The sequence below is a fragment of the Carcharodon carcharias genome, chromosome 4 (genome assembly GCF_017639515.1).
Source record: "Carcharodon carcharias isolate sCarCar2 chromosome 4, sCarCar2.pri, whole genome shotgun sequence".
Taxonomy (NCBI): domain Eukaryota; kingdom Metazoa; phylum Chordata; class Chondrichthyes; order Lamniformes; family Lamnidae; genus Carcharodon; species Carcharodon carcharias.
In genome coordinates, this window is record NC_054470.1 from 100,191,236 (window position 1) to 100,211,036 (window position 19,801).

General features: G+C 41.2%; 1 protein-coding gene across 1 annotated transcript in view; it reads left to right on the plus strand.

Moving 5' to 3' along the window:
• Positions 1-19,801, plus strand: part of dnah6 (dynein, axonemal, heavy chain 6) — a 425,407-nt gene that overhangs the window by 63,417 nt on the left and 342,189 nt on the right. The window contains exons 16-19 of the mRNA XM_041185312.1: positions 6,121-6,249; positions 12,816-12,929; positions 15,666-15,809; positions 19,153-19,365. Of these exons, the coding sequence (XP_041041246.1) occupies positions 6,121-6,249; positions 12,816-12,929; positions 15,666-15,809; positions 19,153-19,365 (600 nt within the window). The remainder of the gene's footprint in view (positions 1-6,120; positions 6,250-12,815; positions 12,930-15,665; positions 15,810-19,152; positions 19,366-19,801) is intronic.

Here is a 19,801-nt window from a genome sequence, read left to right on the forward strand (position 1 = left end):
TTGGCTGGCGATCAAGACACTACTGTTCCTGCATTTGGAAATTTTCTCTGATGGTTTGAAGATGTCGGGCTTCTCTTCTGAAACCTACTGCCCACTATTTTACCACTCCGCCCACTCCCAGCTCCCCTCCAATAATTTGATAAAATCACAACCTTGGCGGGAGCCTTATTGCCAGGAAGCTGCAACATAAATTTGAGTTCATGGCCAGAATCTTCGGGTTAGCAAGCGGGTGGTGGGGCTCGCTCGCCGATGCATTAAATGACACACAGTGACATTGGATGTGTGTCCCAACATCACCGTGTGTCGTTCAGATCAGTCCAAGGTGGAAGTGGCTGCAGAAGATGCCACTATCCTGCTGCCAGGGTTTACTGGCGGCAATGCAGGTACCTCAATATGTCGGAGGTGTAATGCCAAAGGAGTCTCCGTCTCTCAAGGGGGCCCATGACTTCCATTTGCTAGATGATCGGACTTGAGATAAGCTCCAACTGTGTGGGTAGGCACCCCATGCCAGTGGTCCTGAAGGTCACAATAGCCCTCAACTTCTATGCTGCTGGCTGTTTCTAGGGGTCAGTGGATGATCTGTGTGGAGTCTCCCGATCAGCTGTCCACAGTTGTGTCAAGCTGGTGACAGAAACTCTGTTCAGGTGGGTATTGACTTTCCTTCATTTGCATACAGATGAGGCCAGCCAGGCTGAGTGAGCCAGAGGCTTTGCAGTGATTGCTGGCTTCCCCTGCATCTAGTGTACAATCGACTGCCCACATATGTGGCCATCAAGGCGCCAGCGGATCAGCCGGATGCCTTAGTTAACAGGAAGGGATTACAGTCCATGAACGTGCAGGTATTGTGTGACCACAGGATGCAGATTCTGCCCGTCTATGCAATGTTCCCTGGCAGCTCCCATGATGCATACATCCTCAGACACTCTCAGGTGCCGAGCCTCTTCAGTAGTCCAGCCTGACTGAATGGATGGCTAGTGGGTGACATCCCTTGAAAAGGTGGCTCATGACGCCTCTCCGCTACCCAAGAACAGAGGCAGAGGTACAACAGGATTGATGTGTCCACAAGGGCGGTGGTAGAGAGAACTATAGGTCTTCTCATGATGCGCTTCTGATGCCTGGACCGTTCAGGGGGCGGACAGCAATACCCCACAGGACGAGTGTCACTGATAGTGGTTGCATGCTGCGTTCTCCACAATCTGGCACTGGCAAGGGGGGACCCACTGGAGAAGGAGGATCTTGACGCAGCTGCACAGGCCACTGAGCATGAATCCAGTTGTGAATTAGAAGAGGAGTACAGTGAGAAGAATGCTGAGGGTGTGGAACCAGACCTTGGTAACCTCCAGGGAGGCAGGGACACTTTGATCCAATGCTCCTTAGCTGGGCTGCCAAATAATAACTACTACCTCATGCCAGGGTTGCTACCTGCAATGTGGATAACAGAAATGACTCTTTCCTTGGACCCCAAGATACACTCAGTGCCTGTGCAATAAAGGTTTGAGCCACCCATGTCAACATTACATTCTGGTCTACCCTGCACCAAATAAATGAAGCATACTCAGGCCAATAACACAAAAGCAAATTTAATTGTATGTTGGAATTCACATAGCCTTGACTGGAAAAAAAAAAGTGTTGGTAGCCACACCTTTTCAAAAAATAAAAACAAAATGGGGGGACAAAGGATCACCTGTGACCACTCCCTCTTGTGCTTAAGGTGCTTTAAGCTTACTTTTACAGGTGTTATATGTAGGTGCACCCCCTGACTGGCACCGGCATTGGAGACAGCCTGCTGACTCTGCAGTCCTGCTGGCCTAGATGACCTTGGCGGACAACCGATGGCCAGTGGAGCCCATGCTGGTCCCGCCTGGGTGGGAGCGGCCAGTGCCATTGCTGGCATCTTCCCAGTCGCCGCAGCCTCATCAGACACCATGGTCACTGGCAGAGGGGCGAAGGAGCTGCTGCTTACATCTGGAATGTCCTAAGAGGAACCCACAGAGACGACAAGCAGCTCGTCCGCCAATGTGAGGTCACTGTGGACCTCCATGCTTGCCATTAATGGATGGGCACCTAGCTGGGATACTGGGTGCCCTATCCATTTCACACATGGACCCTGACCAGCTGAGGTCAGTGCCTGTGTGAGGGCTTGCAGGTCTGAGCACAACCCCAGGAAACCCTGATTCTGTTCCTGGAGCAGCCTCTCCATGAGAGTCGCCACTCTCCCCATGGAGGAGGCATTGCGCTTGGTCATGAGGGTCAACACAGTACTCATGCTCCACAGGGACTCCTCCACAACAGACACCATAGCACGCATACCCCCTTGGATCTCCGCCAGATCCTCTCATGCACCCTGCTGGACATCCAGCAACTGCTGCCTAATGGACGACTCCAGAGGCTCATCATCAGCCTTCGACTGAGCATCATCCTGGTCCCCAGCAGTCCTCCGACTGCCAGTGTCCTGGGCACTCTCTGCCTCTCCCTCACCTCAAGCGAGTGTGAATTGCCTCATCAATGGGCACTGAGATATTAGCCGCTGAATTAATGCCCACTGAGGTGCTGGTATCTGCGCTGGTGCCTGCTTCAGAGAGTGGGTGTGATGCAGATGCTTGGGGAGCATGGTGGTTCTCCGGTGTTGGGATGGTCCTGCAGGGTCCAGAGAGTTAATGCCTGCTGGCGAACCTAAAAGGGAGAACAAGGACATGTCATTAGTTAAAGTCATCACACTGTCACTGTGCATGTCAGGCACCCTGGTGAGACAATGGAGATCTGCATCATGGTGCCCTCGTCTTTCAATGATCAATGGGCACTCCAGGCTCAAGGCTCACATGAATGAAGCAGCTGCACTAGAATGGTTACACAAGATTATTGACTTGTTTCGGGTAACATTGGGCTTGTTTTGTGGAGTAAGGATTGTGCAAGTTAAGTGGAAGTTGAACATACCCTCTTTGAATGGTGCGAATATCTCTCTGTATCACAGCACCTGTGACCATATCTGCATTCTTACACTCTGTTATCTGTAAACAATCTGAATGACACCAGCACTAGATCTGAATTTTGAGCATGGCGCCTCTTGAGCTCCAAGGCCCCCTGCTTATACTGGGAGAGGATGAGGAGGTATGGAGGTCCTCCGCCAGTCCACAACCTCTTAATATTGTTAAGGGATGTCTTCTCCTGAATGGACAGAGGAGCATTTCTTAGTCCACTCCGAACCTACAGCGCCATTGCAGCCTGGCCAACCCCAGCTGAGGAGCACCTTGCAGGGCACATCCGAGTCATAGCGCTGGAGCCACAAGGCACTCAGTCCAAGCAGCCAGGGCTCAGCCCCTTAGCCAGCGCCAGCATCATTGACAGTTGGCACTCACACTCTAACACTGCTGAGCTCCACGGCGGCGGTGGGGGGGGAGCGGCCAGCCCAAAACAATTGAACACACTGACCCATGCCAATATAGTACTCACTCTTCCTGAGCTCAACAGATCATTGAAGCGCTTCCGGCGCTGCACCCAAGTGCGCCTCACCGTGCCATAGCTGCTCACCCGGGCTGCAACCTCCTCCCGTGCCCTCTTTGTGAGGTGTGGTGGCCTCCTCCTCCCAATTCTGGGGACAAGGGTGTCCCTTCTGGCAGCCACCTCCTCCACGAGGGCAGCAAGGCACTTGCCGGAAAACTGGGGGGGGCCTGAGTGTCCCCCGCCCTACTGCACCCCCCGCCCCCGACCAGCCCTCTCGCCTGATGTTTGCTGACACACTGGACTCCATCCTTGCAATGGCAGACAGACCTTTTTTCCTGGTAGCCTTTCTGGGGCTACCTGGGCCGTTTTTAAACAGGCCACCATTGGACCTGGCAGACGATAGGCCCCCACCCCCGCTCGGCCCTTCCTAGCCAATGACAAGCTGCATTTCAAGCTGGGCGGGCCATAGTTGGCCCACCTGTGTGAAATTGTGGTCGGGCCCTAATTCGCATTTCCGATCGCCCCTGCCAAGCCCACCTGACGAGGACAAAACTATGCCCCTGATGCACATTGTGTGTTTGTCAGTGAATGAGTAAGTAAGTAGGGATAGGCTGAATCCCATGCAAAGGATGACACTTGTCCTGAATAAAGGGGAAAGTCCCCAACTTTGCCCTTCCTCCCTTCTCTTTATGGCCTATTACCTCAGATTTTGATTTTTACTAATGTCAGGAAGTTACAAATACCCCATCCCTGCTGAATCCTTGTTTGTTTTTGCTTGTGTTAATAAGCATATTTGAAACAAGCAGATATAATTACTGAGACTGATAAATAGAAACAAGTACATTTTAAATCTACAGTTTCCACGCCAAATGATGTGAGTCTGTGAATGTTTAGCTTGGAAATAGCTTTTGTTGTAAGTAAGCATTTTGTTCACAACTCACAAAATTTGTATCCAGCCTTTTTTATATGTATGTGCATGTGTAAAACAGAACACAGGTTTCCTCAATGCACTGCAATGCTGCCTTAGTGAAGCTGCATCAGGTTGGGCATAAACTCTTTGAATATTTATACTATAGCTTTGCACTTTGAGCAGACAAATGTTAGATACTTTCACCTTGACTGTTTCCTTAAAATCTTACCTTGACAATCCTTCTGAGGCCTCTGAACTTTTTTGTCCAATGCTGTCAAGCACCCATTAGATGTCCATATCAGGACATTTATTCTATTATATTTTGAGCTTTCCATTGTTGAAACTTTTAGGTTGCTTTTATGTTGAACAATGCATTTCATCAGATGGTGTCTTATGTGGAAGGACACAGGTTTCTACTTGGATTTCGTGTTGGGCTATCAGAAATCATGATTTTCTATTTTCAACACTTTAAAGAAATTGGAGCAAGGAATGCTTTAGTTCCTTCAAGCCACTAATTTTTATTTTACCACAATTTTGATTTTTTTTTTTAGCTTATTGAAGCCATAGAATCTGATCCAGATTTTCTGGTAGATGCTGAGCATCGGGACTTGGATTAGCTCGTACCTGCTTGGAAGAAGTTTTGATGTGTTACTCTATCCTTATGTTTAATAAATTTAAAATTAAGTCATCGTGTATCCCAATCCCAATCTTTTTTGCCTGGCTTCTGTTGCTCCCTTGTATGCCTTCTCGCTGCCTGCCGAATCTAAATTGTTCCCAACCTGTCTGCTCTCTCGCTTGTCCAGAGTTCCGACTGGCCCAGCTGTCTATTTATTCTCGTCTAAGTGCATCCCAGCCCGACTTTTTATTCACCTGGCCAGATCAAGTGCTTGCTGATTTGAGGAGGATACAGAAAACACAAAAATGAAAACAATTAAGCAACAAGGAAAAGACTATAAAGAAGGAGGAACTTCTTTGGAGATTCACTAGTATTGATATCCTTGGCTGCAAAGATATGAGAGGCTGAGAAAGTTTGGTGGCCTACTCACCATCCAAAAATATCCTCACAATCTATTCAGTTGTGCCTTCCTTGTATTACCTCTTATCGATGGCCCACCATTTCTTTTTCTTCCCACTGTCAGCCTCCCACACCCACTCATACTGCCAGATCTCAGCTTCCAAAGTCCTTATAAGTCCTCGGCTGCAATCTCACCAAGTGTAGCCAGATCCCAGTGTTACCAGACCTCAGGTCACATGATTACCTCTTGTCCCACTCACTCCCGGACTATGGTCCATTTTTTTCCGGTCCCATGGCAATTCTCCTAACTCCTTGCTTCCCCTTTCATTTGCTGTGAAGCACTTTTCCACATCCTGAGGTTATGAAAGGAATTGTATAAATGCAAGTTGTTTCTTCTCTTTTGTTCCTGACTGTAACCTTCCCCAAATTCTTTCTGTGGGCCCGACTTGTACGCTGTCTCTCAAATGTTGATTATGAACCTCCTCCTTCACCATGTGTTATTCTCATGGACTTGCAGGCAACTGAATTGTTGCAGAGGCCTAGAATTATTGCACACTCATCTGAGGAATAGGGATATTATGAGGAAGAGAAATTAAATACAATTAATCAAAAGGAAAACTGCGTGCCAGCAGATCTCTACTCCAAGCAATAATATGCCACTATTCATTTTACTTAGTGATTGTTATTTCTATTCTAGTTATGGATAATACATATAATCTTATTAATCTGTATTCATTACCATTGTGTTTTATAGGATCCTCAGCTTCTAGACATCAATACTGACAGAGAAAAAGTGAAAACTACGCTGGCGGATATGCAGACAGTGATGGATGAATTACAAAAACGTGCATTTCAGTATAAATCTTACCAGAGGAATTTCAAGGTAATTAGTTTTAGCTGTATCCCAGTGATTTCATGGTAGATTTCTAGTAATTGCTCGTGATGAGAAACTATAGTTATGGGGAGAGGTGAGGCACTCCATCTATTTCCACCGGAGCATGGAAAGCAGATGAAATTTAACAGGGATTTTTAAAATGATGACAAGTTTCAGTTCAGTGAATGGGAAAGATTATTTCATCTGCCTATAGAGTCAGTGGCAAGAGGAGATCAGATGGGATAAATTTATATTCATGGAGAATGTTGGGATATATGGGTCACTTAATTATTTCTCCATCCTTCCATCAAGATGGCCCCCATGCATAAGTAAAAACCTCCTGCCTTTATACTAGCTGAAACTCCAAAGACCTGAGTCAGGCCCCGCTGACCAAGGAAACAGTTCTAACTAGCTACTAAATTAACTAACTCTGCAGCTTTTTACCACTCAGTAAGATTGAAAAAACTACGAGTTATTGTTAAAGTTAAGTTAAATGCTAAATGTGACACCTGACTAGATTTTAGAGAGAGATTAGCCATTGTGGAGCAAGGAGCAGTTGAGACATAAACCATTGCATCTTTTAAGAGAGAATTGGATAAATATTTGAAGTATTGGTTATGATGGTTTTAGGGGAAGGGGGTAGAAGTGAAGAATGGAGCAGAGTAATTTGTTTTGGATTGTTCTAGCAAGTGAGCCAGTACAAGCATGACGACCAAATAACCTATTTCTGTGCTGTAAATTTACATGGTTCTATAGGACTTTTTTGTTTGACACTGGAGTAGTAGGAAACATCTAATATAGAATGAATCGATGCCTGTAGAATACAGAAATTAGCAAGTATGTATTGTGTTCAAAACTGAAAATTAATAATGCTCCAATTCTAACCCTAAAACTGCAATAAGTATGTTTTATTGTTCCTTTAATTTTTGATTTTTAATTGTTTTTTAAATTCATTTAGATAACATATTGGGCAGAATCGTCCCAGATTTGCGCTAAGTGTGGTAGCAGGTGTGAAAAATGACGTTTTACCCATCAGCCATGTTGGCAGATTTTCATGCCGTATCTCCCCATCCTGCCGCATTAATTATGCAGCCATAGGAAACATGTTGCCTCGCTGGCGGGTGGCCTCTTATTCGCCCACGATCCTGTTAACTCACCATTTCCTCACTCAGGTGCCATATCTAAACTGCAGGCTCTGTTATCATATGGCAGGTGGTATTTGCCAGGCTGACCAAATCCAAAAGGGAAACTTGGCCAAGCTATCGCAACAATTTTGCAATTTGTATTTATTAGAAGAGGGTATGTACACTGAAGTCAAAAATATAGAGTCCTTTAGAGATTTTAAAGGTTAAATTAAAACATTTATTAACAAAAGAAAAGAAAAAGTTAAGCACACAAGATTACAGTTACATAGTTAAACTTAGTCTTATAACAGTTCCAAAAAGATTTCTACTTAAGCAGACCCCCAACTATACACCCCTTTTCAGGCAACAGTCCGAATAGATTCTTAATCTATAAAACAACCAACAATATTATCACAAGTACCCACTGTTGTGAGAGGGAGGTGTTTCCAGTGGAATTCCAGGGTTTTTAACAAAACCGTGCTCTCTAGAACAAGCAAACACTTCTCTGGGGTGGCTGGAGGCTGTTTTTCACAGGTCTATTTCACATAGTCTACCTTTCAAGAGCTCACATGGCCACCCCTATACAGCTTTCCATCTTTTTTTAAATATATTTTCTTCCTTTTGATCTGTAAATCCCATTGTTGCACCCTTTCTTTCGAAGTTACTTTTCCAAGAATATAAAAATCTTTCATATTGTCATTATGACCAGCACTCTCAGGAAAAATAAACTTAAGAATTTGCTTTATCAATTTTGCCAGTTGTACAACATCTTATCCTGTCCCTTTGAAATTCAAATAACCTCTGAACTTAACTACAAGTGCAAATGTTAGCTCTAACCTATTTACCTAGCTTACTTAGCTCATCCATTTCCATTTCAAAATGCCTGTTTTACACGTAATCCCTTTGATGATTCAAACCTTGCAGTCAAACCATCTTTAGTTTAATTAAATTAGACAAAACACACATACACACAACACAGCCCCCACAAGCCTGCTTTAAAGCATCCCACAGTAATATTAAGGAAAAAAAATTCATTTACACTGCGCACACAGTTCTCAAGGCTTGCAGCCTAGGACTGCTCCAATGAAGACATGGCCCTTAAAGCCAAGAAGAGCTCAGTGACCCATCACTGGAATGCCTTTTGGAGGCCCACCATGATGTCCTCCACCCTCTGCCTGCTAGAGGTCCAGCAATCTCACCACTCTGGCTTGGGAGGTGGTAGCAGTGATGGTCAGTTTAATTGCTGCACAGAAGAGGCTGGCCATCCAGTGCAGAAAGAGGATGAACAATCTGATCCGTGCCACCAAGGTAAGGCGACCATCTTATCATTCTAATCTCTCACACTCATAAGGCCATCACACATTCACTGGTTGGTCTGTTAGGGGTAGGTAGAGACGTGCCTGTGAGGCCCCCTAAAATCCTGTGGTGCTGCCTGTGAAGCCTGGCACTGACGACTGCAAGTGATGCCTGAAGCAAGTTAGGCAAACAAACCTCAAAGTCCCAAGGGGAGTGCAGCTCGCCAGGTGCATGTCGCTTATGTACAATTGTGAAACATGTTGGTGTGCAATTATGTCGACGTGCCCAGATGATCAAGCTTAGGGCTGATGATTCTGGTGAGGAGGGCTTATAATGAGATGCTAAATGATTGAAATTCAGTTCCTGATGTGTGATGTAAGCTGCGGACACCCTCGCTCACCATCACTCACCTGTGTCTTGATCCGTGATAATTCCAGACCTCTGGTGGGTGTAGTGTCTGCAACACCCACAATCTCCCAGTGGCTCCTCCGAGCAATGAAGAGTTTCCAGCCTCTGATTGGTCTGCATGTCTCAGTCCCCACCGCCCCCGAGTCCATGATCCTGGGAAAGGCCACTGCTACCCAGTTAAGGCTTTTCTCCAATCTTAGTTACTGGACACAGCCGACTTTTGTAAATATGGCTGGAGGCTCCCCCAAGGCTGTTTTACACACTCCTTTTAGTTGTTAAATGGCCCCGCAACATCACCTTATATAGGTTTCTCTCTCATTAATCTGTAAATTCTATTGTTCTATATGTTTTTGGAAATGTACTTTTCCTATAATATAAAAATCGTTCATGTTGCAAATATGCTCAGTACCTCTTGGGAACAATAAACATAATGACCTTACCCTATTTATCTTGTTAGCCGTAAACATCCTCCCATCCCTTTGAAACCCAAACAACTCCTTCAATTATCTAAAAATGCAAATTTCATTCACACCCTATATGCTAAGACCTCATCCATGTTTATTCATTAGCATTTCAAATATCTTTTACCCCTAATTTCTTTTGATAATTTCAAGCTTGCAGCCTATCTGACGCTTGTTTAGTTAAATCACACAAACAGAACCATCTACACTCACACTCATAAACCTGCTTTACAGTAAACCACAATAATATAATAATAATAATAAACTTTATTATAGCTTTGTGACAACTTGTAAGACAATGCTGGGAACTAAGGGCCAACTGCATCTATCACAGCATTTAGTACAGTTTGCTAGTACTTGTTTTTCTGGTTTTGTAATTAGCTTGCCCTGGCCGTAAGCTGGGCAATGATATCATTATATTCTTACCTAGACATTATGATTTTATCTGCTTTGCTAATTATTATTTTGTTTACTGTAGAGTTTGCAAGAATTTCAAAAGGTTAACATGAGCCCTTAAAGTTTTGCTGACCTTTAGTACACCTTAGGTCCCCATTATCTATAACAGTTGACCAGATATTGTGTGGCATTTCGAAGCCAAACAGTCTGGCACAGGCCACAAGGTGATGAAGTGGTTAGGAACAACTAGTCCCAATTTTGAAGTGTAACAAGGCAATATCTACCATGGAAATAGTTTCTGGTGTAGACCATATATGGTTTTCTACTGATGAGTTGATAACAAGACACCTCCCATTTATCTCTGAAAAGTGGCAATGTAGGATCTGTGCATTTTTTCAAGGAGATTCTTTGTTGTTATATGGCACCTGAAGTTAGGAGGTCATGTATTTGAGAGTACTGGTAGCCCATTCATTGTTTGTTGGTCTCATTGTCCCTGATTATTGTCATTGTTTAATTTAAATATACATCAACTATTTTTGTGTGTAAGTAGTTTAACCATAAAGGTGCACAATATTCACAGCTGAGTAAGAGAGAGCCAGTGCTGTGATGCACAACATTTACGTATTAGTTTCCCATTCAGCATGCAAGCTTGGTTAAGAGATCATTTTGTTCTTCATCTTCTGAGCTACTGGTAAGGTAGTTATATGTAAGTTACTCCAAAGATATGCTGCCAATGGGTCATGTGCCAGCTATTCTCCATCCAGGAAGATTTGAGATCTTATGGATGGATTAGCACGATTAACATGGAACCATGCTGACATTGTCTTTGACAGACTGCTTAAGTCACCACATTTTGTAATAGTCATTAGTGGCTCCCATGACTTGGTTCAACCTGTCCTCAATCTTTCTGAAGTTTCTTGAAGCCAGCTGGATGTCCTCTGCAGACTTGAATGACCTACAGATTGACGGATGTAGATCATTTGTAAATATGTGAAAATGAATTGGAACAGGATCCGATCTCAGGGGAATCATTCTTCTGGATCCTTCATGTGCTCAACCCATAGCCTAATGTTATGAGACAGGCTTTCGGTAAAGCTGAATTATTTAAAAATCCCAGAGGGAAACTTTAAACAACTGTCACAACCTGTATTTTTAAGTGGTATGTTTGAAATGCAACTCTAAATTCAGAAGTCAGACCACCAGTTCTCAAGAGATTTTATATTAAACTAAATGAAACATTTTATTAATTTATACATGTTAAATATATACACATGGCTACAAATTCCCAAACTAATCTCCATTAAGGCAACAGCAACCCATAGACTTAAGTAGACACCAGCCAAAGTATTTTCACCTTACAAATTCAAAATGAGGTTCCTTTCACTTTGGTTCCTGTGGAGACAGTTGTAGGCTTACAGCTACTTTGATCTTACATTGCCTCTGCTCAGCACACACAAAACTGCTGAAGTTATACCTAGCACAGCTCATTGAATGTAAATTCTCATTGTATCACCAGCCTCTTTGAACCCACCTCTTCTAACAATAAAACCCCTTTCATAGTATCAATTTTATTAGCAATATAAACATATTGCTTGGTCTCTGCTCACTAGGTGCCAGATTTCACCCCGCTTCTTGAATGCTCTTTTCAAAAAATGCAAATACACTCTACCTCTCTGATTACATTTCAAAACTAGTACATATCAAAGCACCCAGACTAGCTGGCTTTAACCCAATTAAGACACACCCACATATTAAGCCTCTATTTTAAAATAAAAATATTTCCTAATAATATATACGTTAATAGCTTCATGATACTAGCAAAAACTGGAAATGCCAGTAGTGAAGTATCATTTCTGTACTTGTTACAATCCAGTGTTGGTATGTCATTGATGCCTTGATCAATAGGCTAGTACGCTACTGTAAAGTCATGAAGCACAACGCATTTACTCCTTTGGAATAACCTCAACTATTAACACCCTTCAGTCGGCAATGTCGTCTGGCAGTAATTTCACTGATCAGCCTTCACTGAATTTCATTGGTAGGCTGTCACCTTCACTGAATGACACTCGTGGTCACTGAGCAAAATTGGTTGATTGTAACCTTCACTGAGCAATAGGAATAGCCAAAAATTTCAATAAAAAGCACTATTAGGCTTTGAATAGAGGCTTTAGGCTACTGTCGCCACAATCTTAAGTTATGTCTATACAAAGCCAAGGGAAAAATTTTCAAAACAAATTAGGTTGAAAGCTACAGTGAGACATATCCATATGGCAGATATTTTATTCTGTTATTGATAAATTAGATGTCAAAACATGGGATGAAGATATGAATTGCTACTTGGACAATAACTGGTGTTACATAACAGCTTCCTGTCATAGAGAGTGCTTGATTTTCAATTCAAATTGGATAATTTCTATTGTGGATGGCTGATCTGTCTGAATAACAACTTAGAAATCTACCACATTGTTCACCAGTTTTATGCTTTCATACAAAGCCAACATGACCCTCACCTTGTTGATAGTGCTTTAAAATAATCAGCAGAATACTTAATATTTGTATTTTTGGTGAAGTAAACTCCAATATGTGTTATCTGGAGATTTTTTTTCTTGGATAATTTATATGATAATGATCCAAGACTTCTAAAAGTAGCAATATACTGAATAATGTGATAATTGTTTTGCAGCAGAATGATGAGCATAGTATTACTGCAGTAGCCCAGTCATTACTGATGCTTCGTTGCTACTGTTAGCGGCAGTGATTTTATGAGACATTGAGGAAATTAAATTAATCTGCCAATTTTGTTTACTTAGGACACTTTTTGGTGGCGACGTCTCTAACTTACAGTTTTATTTTATTGTGCTGCCTAAAATCTGTCCTTTTTTGCACCTAGGTTGAGATATCTAAATTTGATTTGCTGGAGGAAGTGCATGCTGATTTGAAACTAAAGCAGCTTCTTTGGAATTCTCTCAATGACTGGGATCTCCGTGTGGATGAATGGCTTCAGGTAGTTTCATTCCTTTAAGTTAATACATTTTGTCTAATTATAGGTATGCAGAATGCCCGTAAGCAATCTATTTAAAGTGACAATTACAAAAATGCATCATCATGAATAAATATGTTAAGTAGTTCCTGCTCACCAAATGTGTTTTATATTCGATAACTTTTGTTGACCATTCTGTTATATTGAAGATGACTCATTAATTTTGGTGAAATGCACAACTTCATGAATAGAAATCAGTTGATCATGTTTGCAGAAATCCACTGAGCACCTATGCATTGTTGTGTTCATATTATGGGGACGGTCTTCTGTAAAAGCAGGGCCTACCAACTAATATTTGAAAGTAAAGATAAAGATGTGCTTTTATATTGTGTCTTTCATGACCACTGGATGTCTCAAAGCACTTTGCAGATAATAAAGTACTTTCTGAAATGTCGCCACTGTTGTAATGTAGAAAACATGGCAGCCAGTTTACATACTGCAAGCCCCTACAAACAACAATGGGGTAATGACCAGATAATCTGATTTTGTGACATTAACTGAGAAATAAATATTGGCCATCTTACAGGAATATTTTTTGAGATAGTCCCAGGGGATCTTTTACATACATCTGCTAGAGCTGACAGGGCCTAGCTTTAATATCTCATCCAAAAGATGACACCTCCAGTGGTACAATACTCCCTCACAACTGCATTGGAGTGTCAGCCTTGATTTTTGTGTTTAGGTCCTGGAGTGAGACTTGATCCTTAAACATTCAGATTCAGAGGTGAGAGTGTAACCAATTGAGCCACAGTTGACACTAAATTAAGAGTCTATGCTATTTTCCATTCTTTGTCCATTAAAATGAATGGATGAAGAATTTGTAGTCAGTGTGGCTGCAGTTTCTTACTAGGCAAGGCAGATGGTGTAAATGCAGAAAATCGGTCCCTATTTATGAGTAATTCACCAAGGCTCCTTAGACAGCACCTTCCAAACCCACAACCACTACCACCTAGAAGGACGAGGGCAGCAGATAGATGGGAACACCACCACCTGGAGGTTCCCTTCCAAGTAACTCACCGTCCTGACTTGGAAATATATCACCGTTCCTTCACTGTTGTTGGGTCAAAATCCTGGGACTGCCTTCCTAACAGCACTGTGGGTGTACCTACACCACATGGACTGTAGCGGTTCAAGAAGGTAGCTCAACACCGCCTTCTCAAAGGGCAACTAGCAATGGGCAATAAATGCTGGCCTAGCCAGCAAAGCCCACATCCCGTGAATTAATAAAAAAATATTCCACTGGTTCCTTTTAGTGTAAATATTTGTATAGATCTTTTTTTTGAATTGAAACTATGCTTCTCTGGTAACTCAGTTGATGAATACCTGTCTTAGCTGACTCCCCCAAGGCAGTGGAAGAGGCATTTACAGTTGACCTCAGTGTCCCTGATGTGGAAGGGAGGTGGCAGGGGGAAGAAAGGACAGGATTTCTACTGCTGGTTACTATGCAGCATTCTTGCTGAAAAATGCATCTGTGTGGGCATCAAAAATAACAGATTTTTTTATGATTTTGCATGACTTGTTGACACTACCTAGACTCATCCATGAAAAGTAGGTCGTGGGTAAGGCAGCTTGCATTTTTGGATTAATGCTTATATTTTTAAGTTAATTTGAATGTGACGTAGTAATTGTGTTAAGTTTCGTTATTTTGCTTTTCAATTCAAATTTCATCAATGAAAAATGAGCTTGCTATATAATACATAAAAATTGTTGAGTGTAAAAATATTGCTCTGCTTATCTAAGAATATAGTCTTTGTTTATTACTGTATGAATCTTATTTTAAACAAGTAACACAAGTATACAGCACTTCAGTTTACATTTGAAATGACTTTGTCCATAGAAAATTTTGTCTGGCATCAAAAGCTTGTTAGCAGCAATTCAAATTAAACAACAAATTATCAACAATTGAACCACATCTCTTTGTTCTGGTCCCTACCCTGGGCAAACTTATTTCTTACATATATACTTTGCTCATGAGGGACATTTTTTTTCATAATGTTTATTGATTTCCTACTATTGACACATGATTGGCCTGAAGCAGTATTGTGGTCTGATTGTTTTGGGCCATCATGTTGTTAGTATAGACCTATCATTAAATTGTAGGCTTGGTATAGTATTATAATAGATTAACTGATGAGGTCTTGGGGACTTGAGTGAACCGTACATCTGAACATTTTATATAAATATTAAAAATTAGTTCATGTTTATTCAATGGTCTGTGTACCTGGCATTGAATAGTATAGTTAAATATCACAAATTTATCTTGACATGTTGATCATTTAAAAAAAAAACTGATGCAGAGTTTCAATACTTTGATTATAATTTGAAATATTTCAGTACATGCTACCAAAGTATAAAATTGTTTATAGGCACTTGCTGTAGTTTCATAATGGGGCTCAATTTTCAGTAGGGAGGTTTATGACCAGCACTACAGCACAGTTTTAAATTATATCCAACCAGTATTTCAACAGTACCAGCCTGTTTCTTACTGGAAATTGCAAAGGAGCTGATGAATTGTAAGTTTAGAAACATTAAACAGGAGAAAAGCTAGATAATTTTGAAATAGTAGATTGCCATGTCTACACTTGTGTAACAAAACCAATTGTTGAAAAGTTAATATGGTGTGATTCCTTCAATAGGAATGGCACAGAAAATAACATAATACTTACAACCTTTTTTTAAATCATTTTTTCTCCCCCACAGCTTAAATTTGAAACCATAGACGCAGAAGAATTAACAAGTGAAGTTGCAAAATACAGCAAGTTTGTGAATCAATTAGAAAAAGGTCTCCCCACAAATACTGTGGCAGCTACACTAAAAGATAATGTAGAGCAGATGAGACAAAAGGTACTTTGTTTTTACTCAAAGTTTGAGGAACATTAGAGAATGAAAATTTATCGTATATTTTAGCACTGTGGTTCTTTCAGCACAAAGTGAAATCTTAGCCTTGGTTTTCCTCCACTGTACTGCCTGTTTTCAAGTAAGAGGTTGCAAAATCAGGCAGTAAGGCTGCATCCCTCACCCCTGCTGAAACGTTGGTTGGTTGCCTCTTGCCTACACGCAGTAGGTGAATGATGGTGGGGACAGGCCCATGTATGATCACTGTCTCTACCATCTCCAGTGACCCCTAGGAGAAGAGTGGCAGTAAAACCTGGAGTAGTGATAATTATACCTCAAAGCTCTGTAAAAGAAATGAGAAGGCCCAGTAGTAGCCTCTTTTTCCTCTGTACTTCAGAAAAGAAGCCAAAGCCTAAAAATGAATATTCATTTTCTCTCTGTGCTCTTCTATCTCCTTTAACTGGCTGGCTGCTTCTTTGAGTGCTGCAACGCAGTCCTGGTGGGATTCTCCTCTTCAGCAGCTTTGGGTTCCTTTTTGGTAAAGGGAATCAGGCTGGAAGCTTATTCTCATGCGAGACGACCCATGGTTCAAGAAAATAGATTGTGTATTGCTGAAAAAAAGAGACATGCTTTTGAAGCTTTTTGTCTTGCACCCATCAGGACAGTTCACAAGAATGCCAAAAGTAAAGGGAACAAAAATGTATACTGTATGAGAAGAGAGTGCTGATTGGTTGGCAAGTGGACTCTGATTAGTAGAGACATTTTCATGCAGCATGCACCAGGGAACAGTTAACTGCTAAGCTTTTGTTCAAATTTAAACCAAGCAGATCGACTCTGATTGGTCAAGGCATTGTCAAGGGGAATGAGCCAGGGATGGCTGTTCCCCCAAGCTTTTGTTTAGCTGATAAAGGCGCAGTGCATGGACATGCTTTTCCTGTCTGCAAAGGATAGGGCTCTGTGTGTGAATGTAAGTTGCTACTAGCATGCATAAATGAGCCACACTGTGAGCCTGACTGATAACCTTAAATCAGCATGTCTCTTTTCTCAGTAATACTTAAGTTCTGTACTAATGAACGCCTATTTAAAATAGATTGCATTTATGGAAAATTCACAGTGGCAGGTGAAAGTCCTGCTGTAAGGAAAATAATCCAGCCCCTTCTGTTTGTTTCATATTTGGTGGTGATTCTCCACATACTGCACTCAAATTTGAGAAATTTTATTTCTAGAACTTTGCCTAAACATTCAGTGCTTTAAATGCTGCATCCCACATCCATTGGATAATTGTTCTGCTCATTCAGATATTGAATTCTTTTAGCTCCCTGGGCAGATCATTTTTGGTGCGATGTGACCCAAGAGGAGCAAAACAGGTTAGAGAGAAATGTTTTGGGCAATATGATTGGTGAAGTAACAATGCTAAAAATAATTTATTACCAAGCAAACAAAGAGTTAAAAAGATACTTAATCTGTGAGAAGGAAAATAATTGTTGAACATTTCCAGTGTCATAAATACTAATTGATCTTCTTTGCCAACTGTCCTTGAACAACTTTTAAACTGTCTTTGTAACTTTTTTTTCTTTCTCACTCTTTAATTCTTTCTGTCTTCCTCTGTTTCTTTGTATTTTTTTCACTTTTGTCTCCATCTTTGTACTTCCCCCCAATTCCCCCACACACTTTCGTTGTCACTTCTATATATCTCTTTGTTTGTCTCTGACCGATTTTTTCACATTCTTTTCCGATTTTTGTTAAGTTTCCCTTCCCAATGTTTCTTCCTTCATCAGAATGTTTGCCACTCTGTCTTTCTGAAAGGTTGCCTCACTGATATACATAAAATGTATATTTTACCTTTCTAAAAATCTTTCGGGTACTACAACATGCCTTGGTGCATCTCTGTTGTGCTACGAATGGTCACACTGTCCCTGTCATTGTGTATCTGTAATTGTGATACTGACTGATCTGGATATTTCCCACCATATAGGAGAGTAAGAAGGTAAGAAAGGTAGGTTACAAAGGGCACAAAAATGCAAACAAAACACTTGGCTTCATTTCTAGAGGAATTTCAAAAGGCCTTCAATAAGGTACAGATGTAGTTGACTCATGACTAACAACAAAGGTCTTTAAAATTGTAAAGAGATTTCATAGGGTAGGTGTAGTGAAAATGTTTTTGTTTGTGGGGAAGTCTAAAGCTAGGAGTCATAAATAATAGTCTGGATTTTGTGGTCAGCAGTAAAGTGAGGTGCTTGCTGGTATCTTGAAGAAAGCTGCCCACAAAGTTCTATTGATTTCTATCGCATTGATTTCACCTTTCCCAGTGTTAATTTTCTTCTTCCAACTAAAGAGGATCTTTGGCGCCGAGCAGTGATAATGTCATCAAACAGGTGAAGCAGCCGATTGAAGAATTCTTGTAGACAGCAAACCAGGATATAAAAAGCACTGGTTTTCATTGCTTAATCATTTTACAAGGAACAATATAAAAATTGGCACATAAACATAGGATAAAGGTAGAGGCTGAACTATCATAAACTTTTTTAAAAATGCATTTTTAAATTATTTTAAATATATTTTTGATCATAATGGAAATATTTGACATTCTGCAATATAAAATTATTATTTCAGGGCCAGAGAGGTTGTTCACCAGCAATTATAACTTATGCGACTGAAAACCCAGATGCACCTTATTCAACAAAGCATACCCTTTTCAAAACTTTTAAAAGCAAGAATAAGAGCATAAAAAGTAGAATTTAACTTTAATTCAAGTAATTTGAGGATTTCTATCTGTGAGGAGCAGGGAATCACAGGGAGCAACTTTTGGATTTCTGCGTTTAAGTGCTAATATGCGGATGCCAAAAGTTGTTGTCAGTTTCACTGAGTAATGGTGGTGAATGCTGATAGTTTCGCTGTCATTACAACTGCAAAATCTGGGCCAATTCATCTGCTAACCCAGAAGAAAAATCCTTCTTGGGAAATAACTGGTACTGGTCTGAACTGGTCTTGTATACCTTAAAATGGAACACCTGTTTGGACCAGTACCAGTTATTTCCAAGTTTTACTGGCTTTTCCTTCTGGGAAGGAACTTAGGAGGAACATCTTTATTCAGAGAGTGATTAGAATGTGGAGCTTGCTACCGAATGGAGTACTTGAGGTGTATAACACAGATGCATTTAAGGGAAAACTAGATCCATAAATGAGAGAGAAAGGAATAAAAGGCTATTCTAATAGGATAAGGGGAAATTGTGGGAGGGGACTTGTGTGGAGTTTAAACAACAGCATAGACCAGTTGAACCAAATGATCTGATTCTGTGCGTAAATTCTATCTAAAACATATTCAATATTTTAATTTACCATCATGTTGCAGCTTCCTGTAATTACTGATCTACGGAACCCTTTCCTGAAGCACAGACACTGGGAATTAATAGAACATACTATTGGTGCCAAATTAATCGATGTAATCGAACCTGTAACTCTGGCTCGACTAATAGAACTTAATGCTTTTGAACATGCTGAGGAAATTCAGAATGTATCAGGCCAGGCCTCTGGTGAAGCTGCATTGGAAACTATTTTGAAAAAGGTGAGCGATTTGTCTATTGAAGTACTTTACAGCTAATGAATGGTTCACTCAGTGCCTCACAAGCAGTAATCTGGTCAAAATTTATTTCTCACTGAAGTCCTGATACCCCTTTACTACCAGAAATGATCAGTTTGCCATCTAGCTAGAGTTTTCTTATATTACATATAGATTACTGATGACTTTTTGCAGTACCATTTTTTCAGTTAAATCATCACAGAGTGAATCGAATATTACAAGATGCTTGCTTCATCGATGTTGAACTGGAGCTAATGCTTAAGACAGTGAGGGAGATCTTCTTCCTAGGAGGTGACAGGAGGAGGCCAGTTATCATGCAACAGACGCATTTCTATATTCAACTTTACCTCCCTCCTTTCCAATTCCTCCTTTCTTACCTCCTGCTCCATCCCTGATGAGCTGCTCCTTCACCATCCTCAAG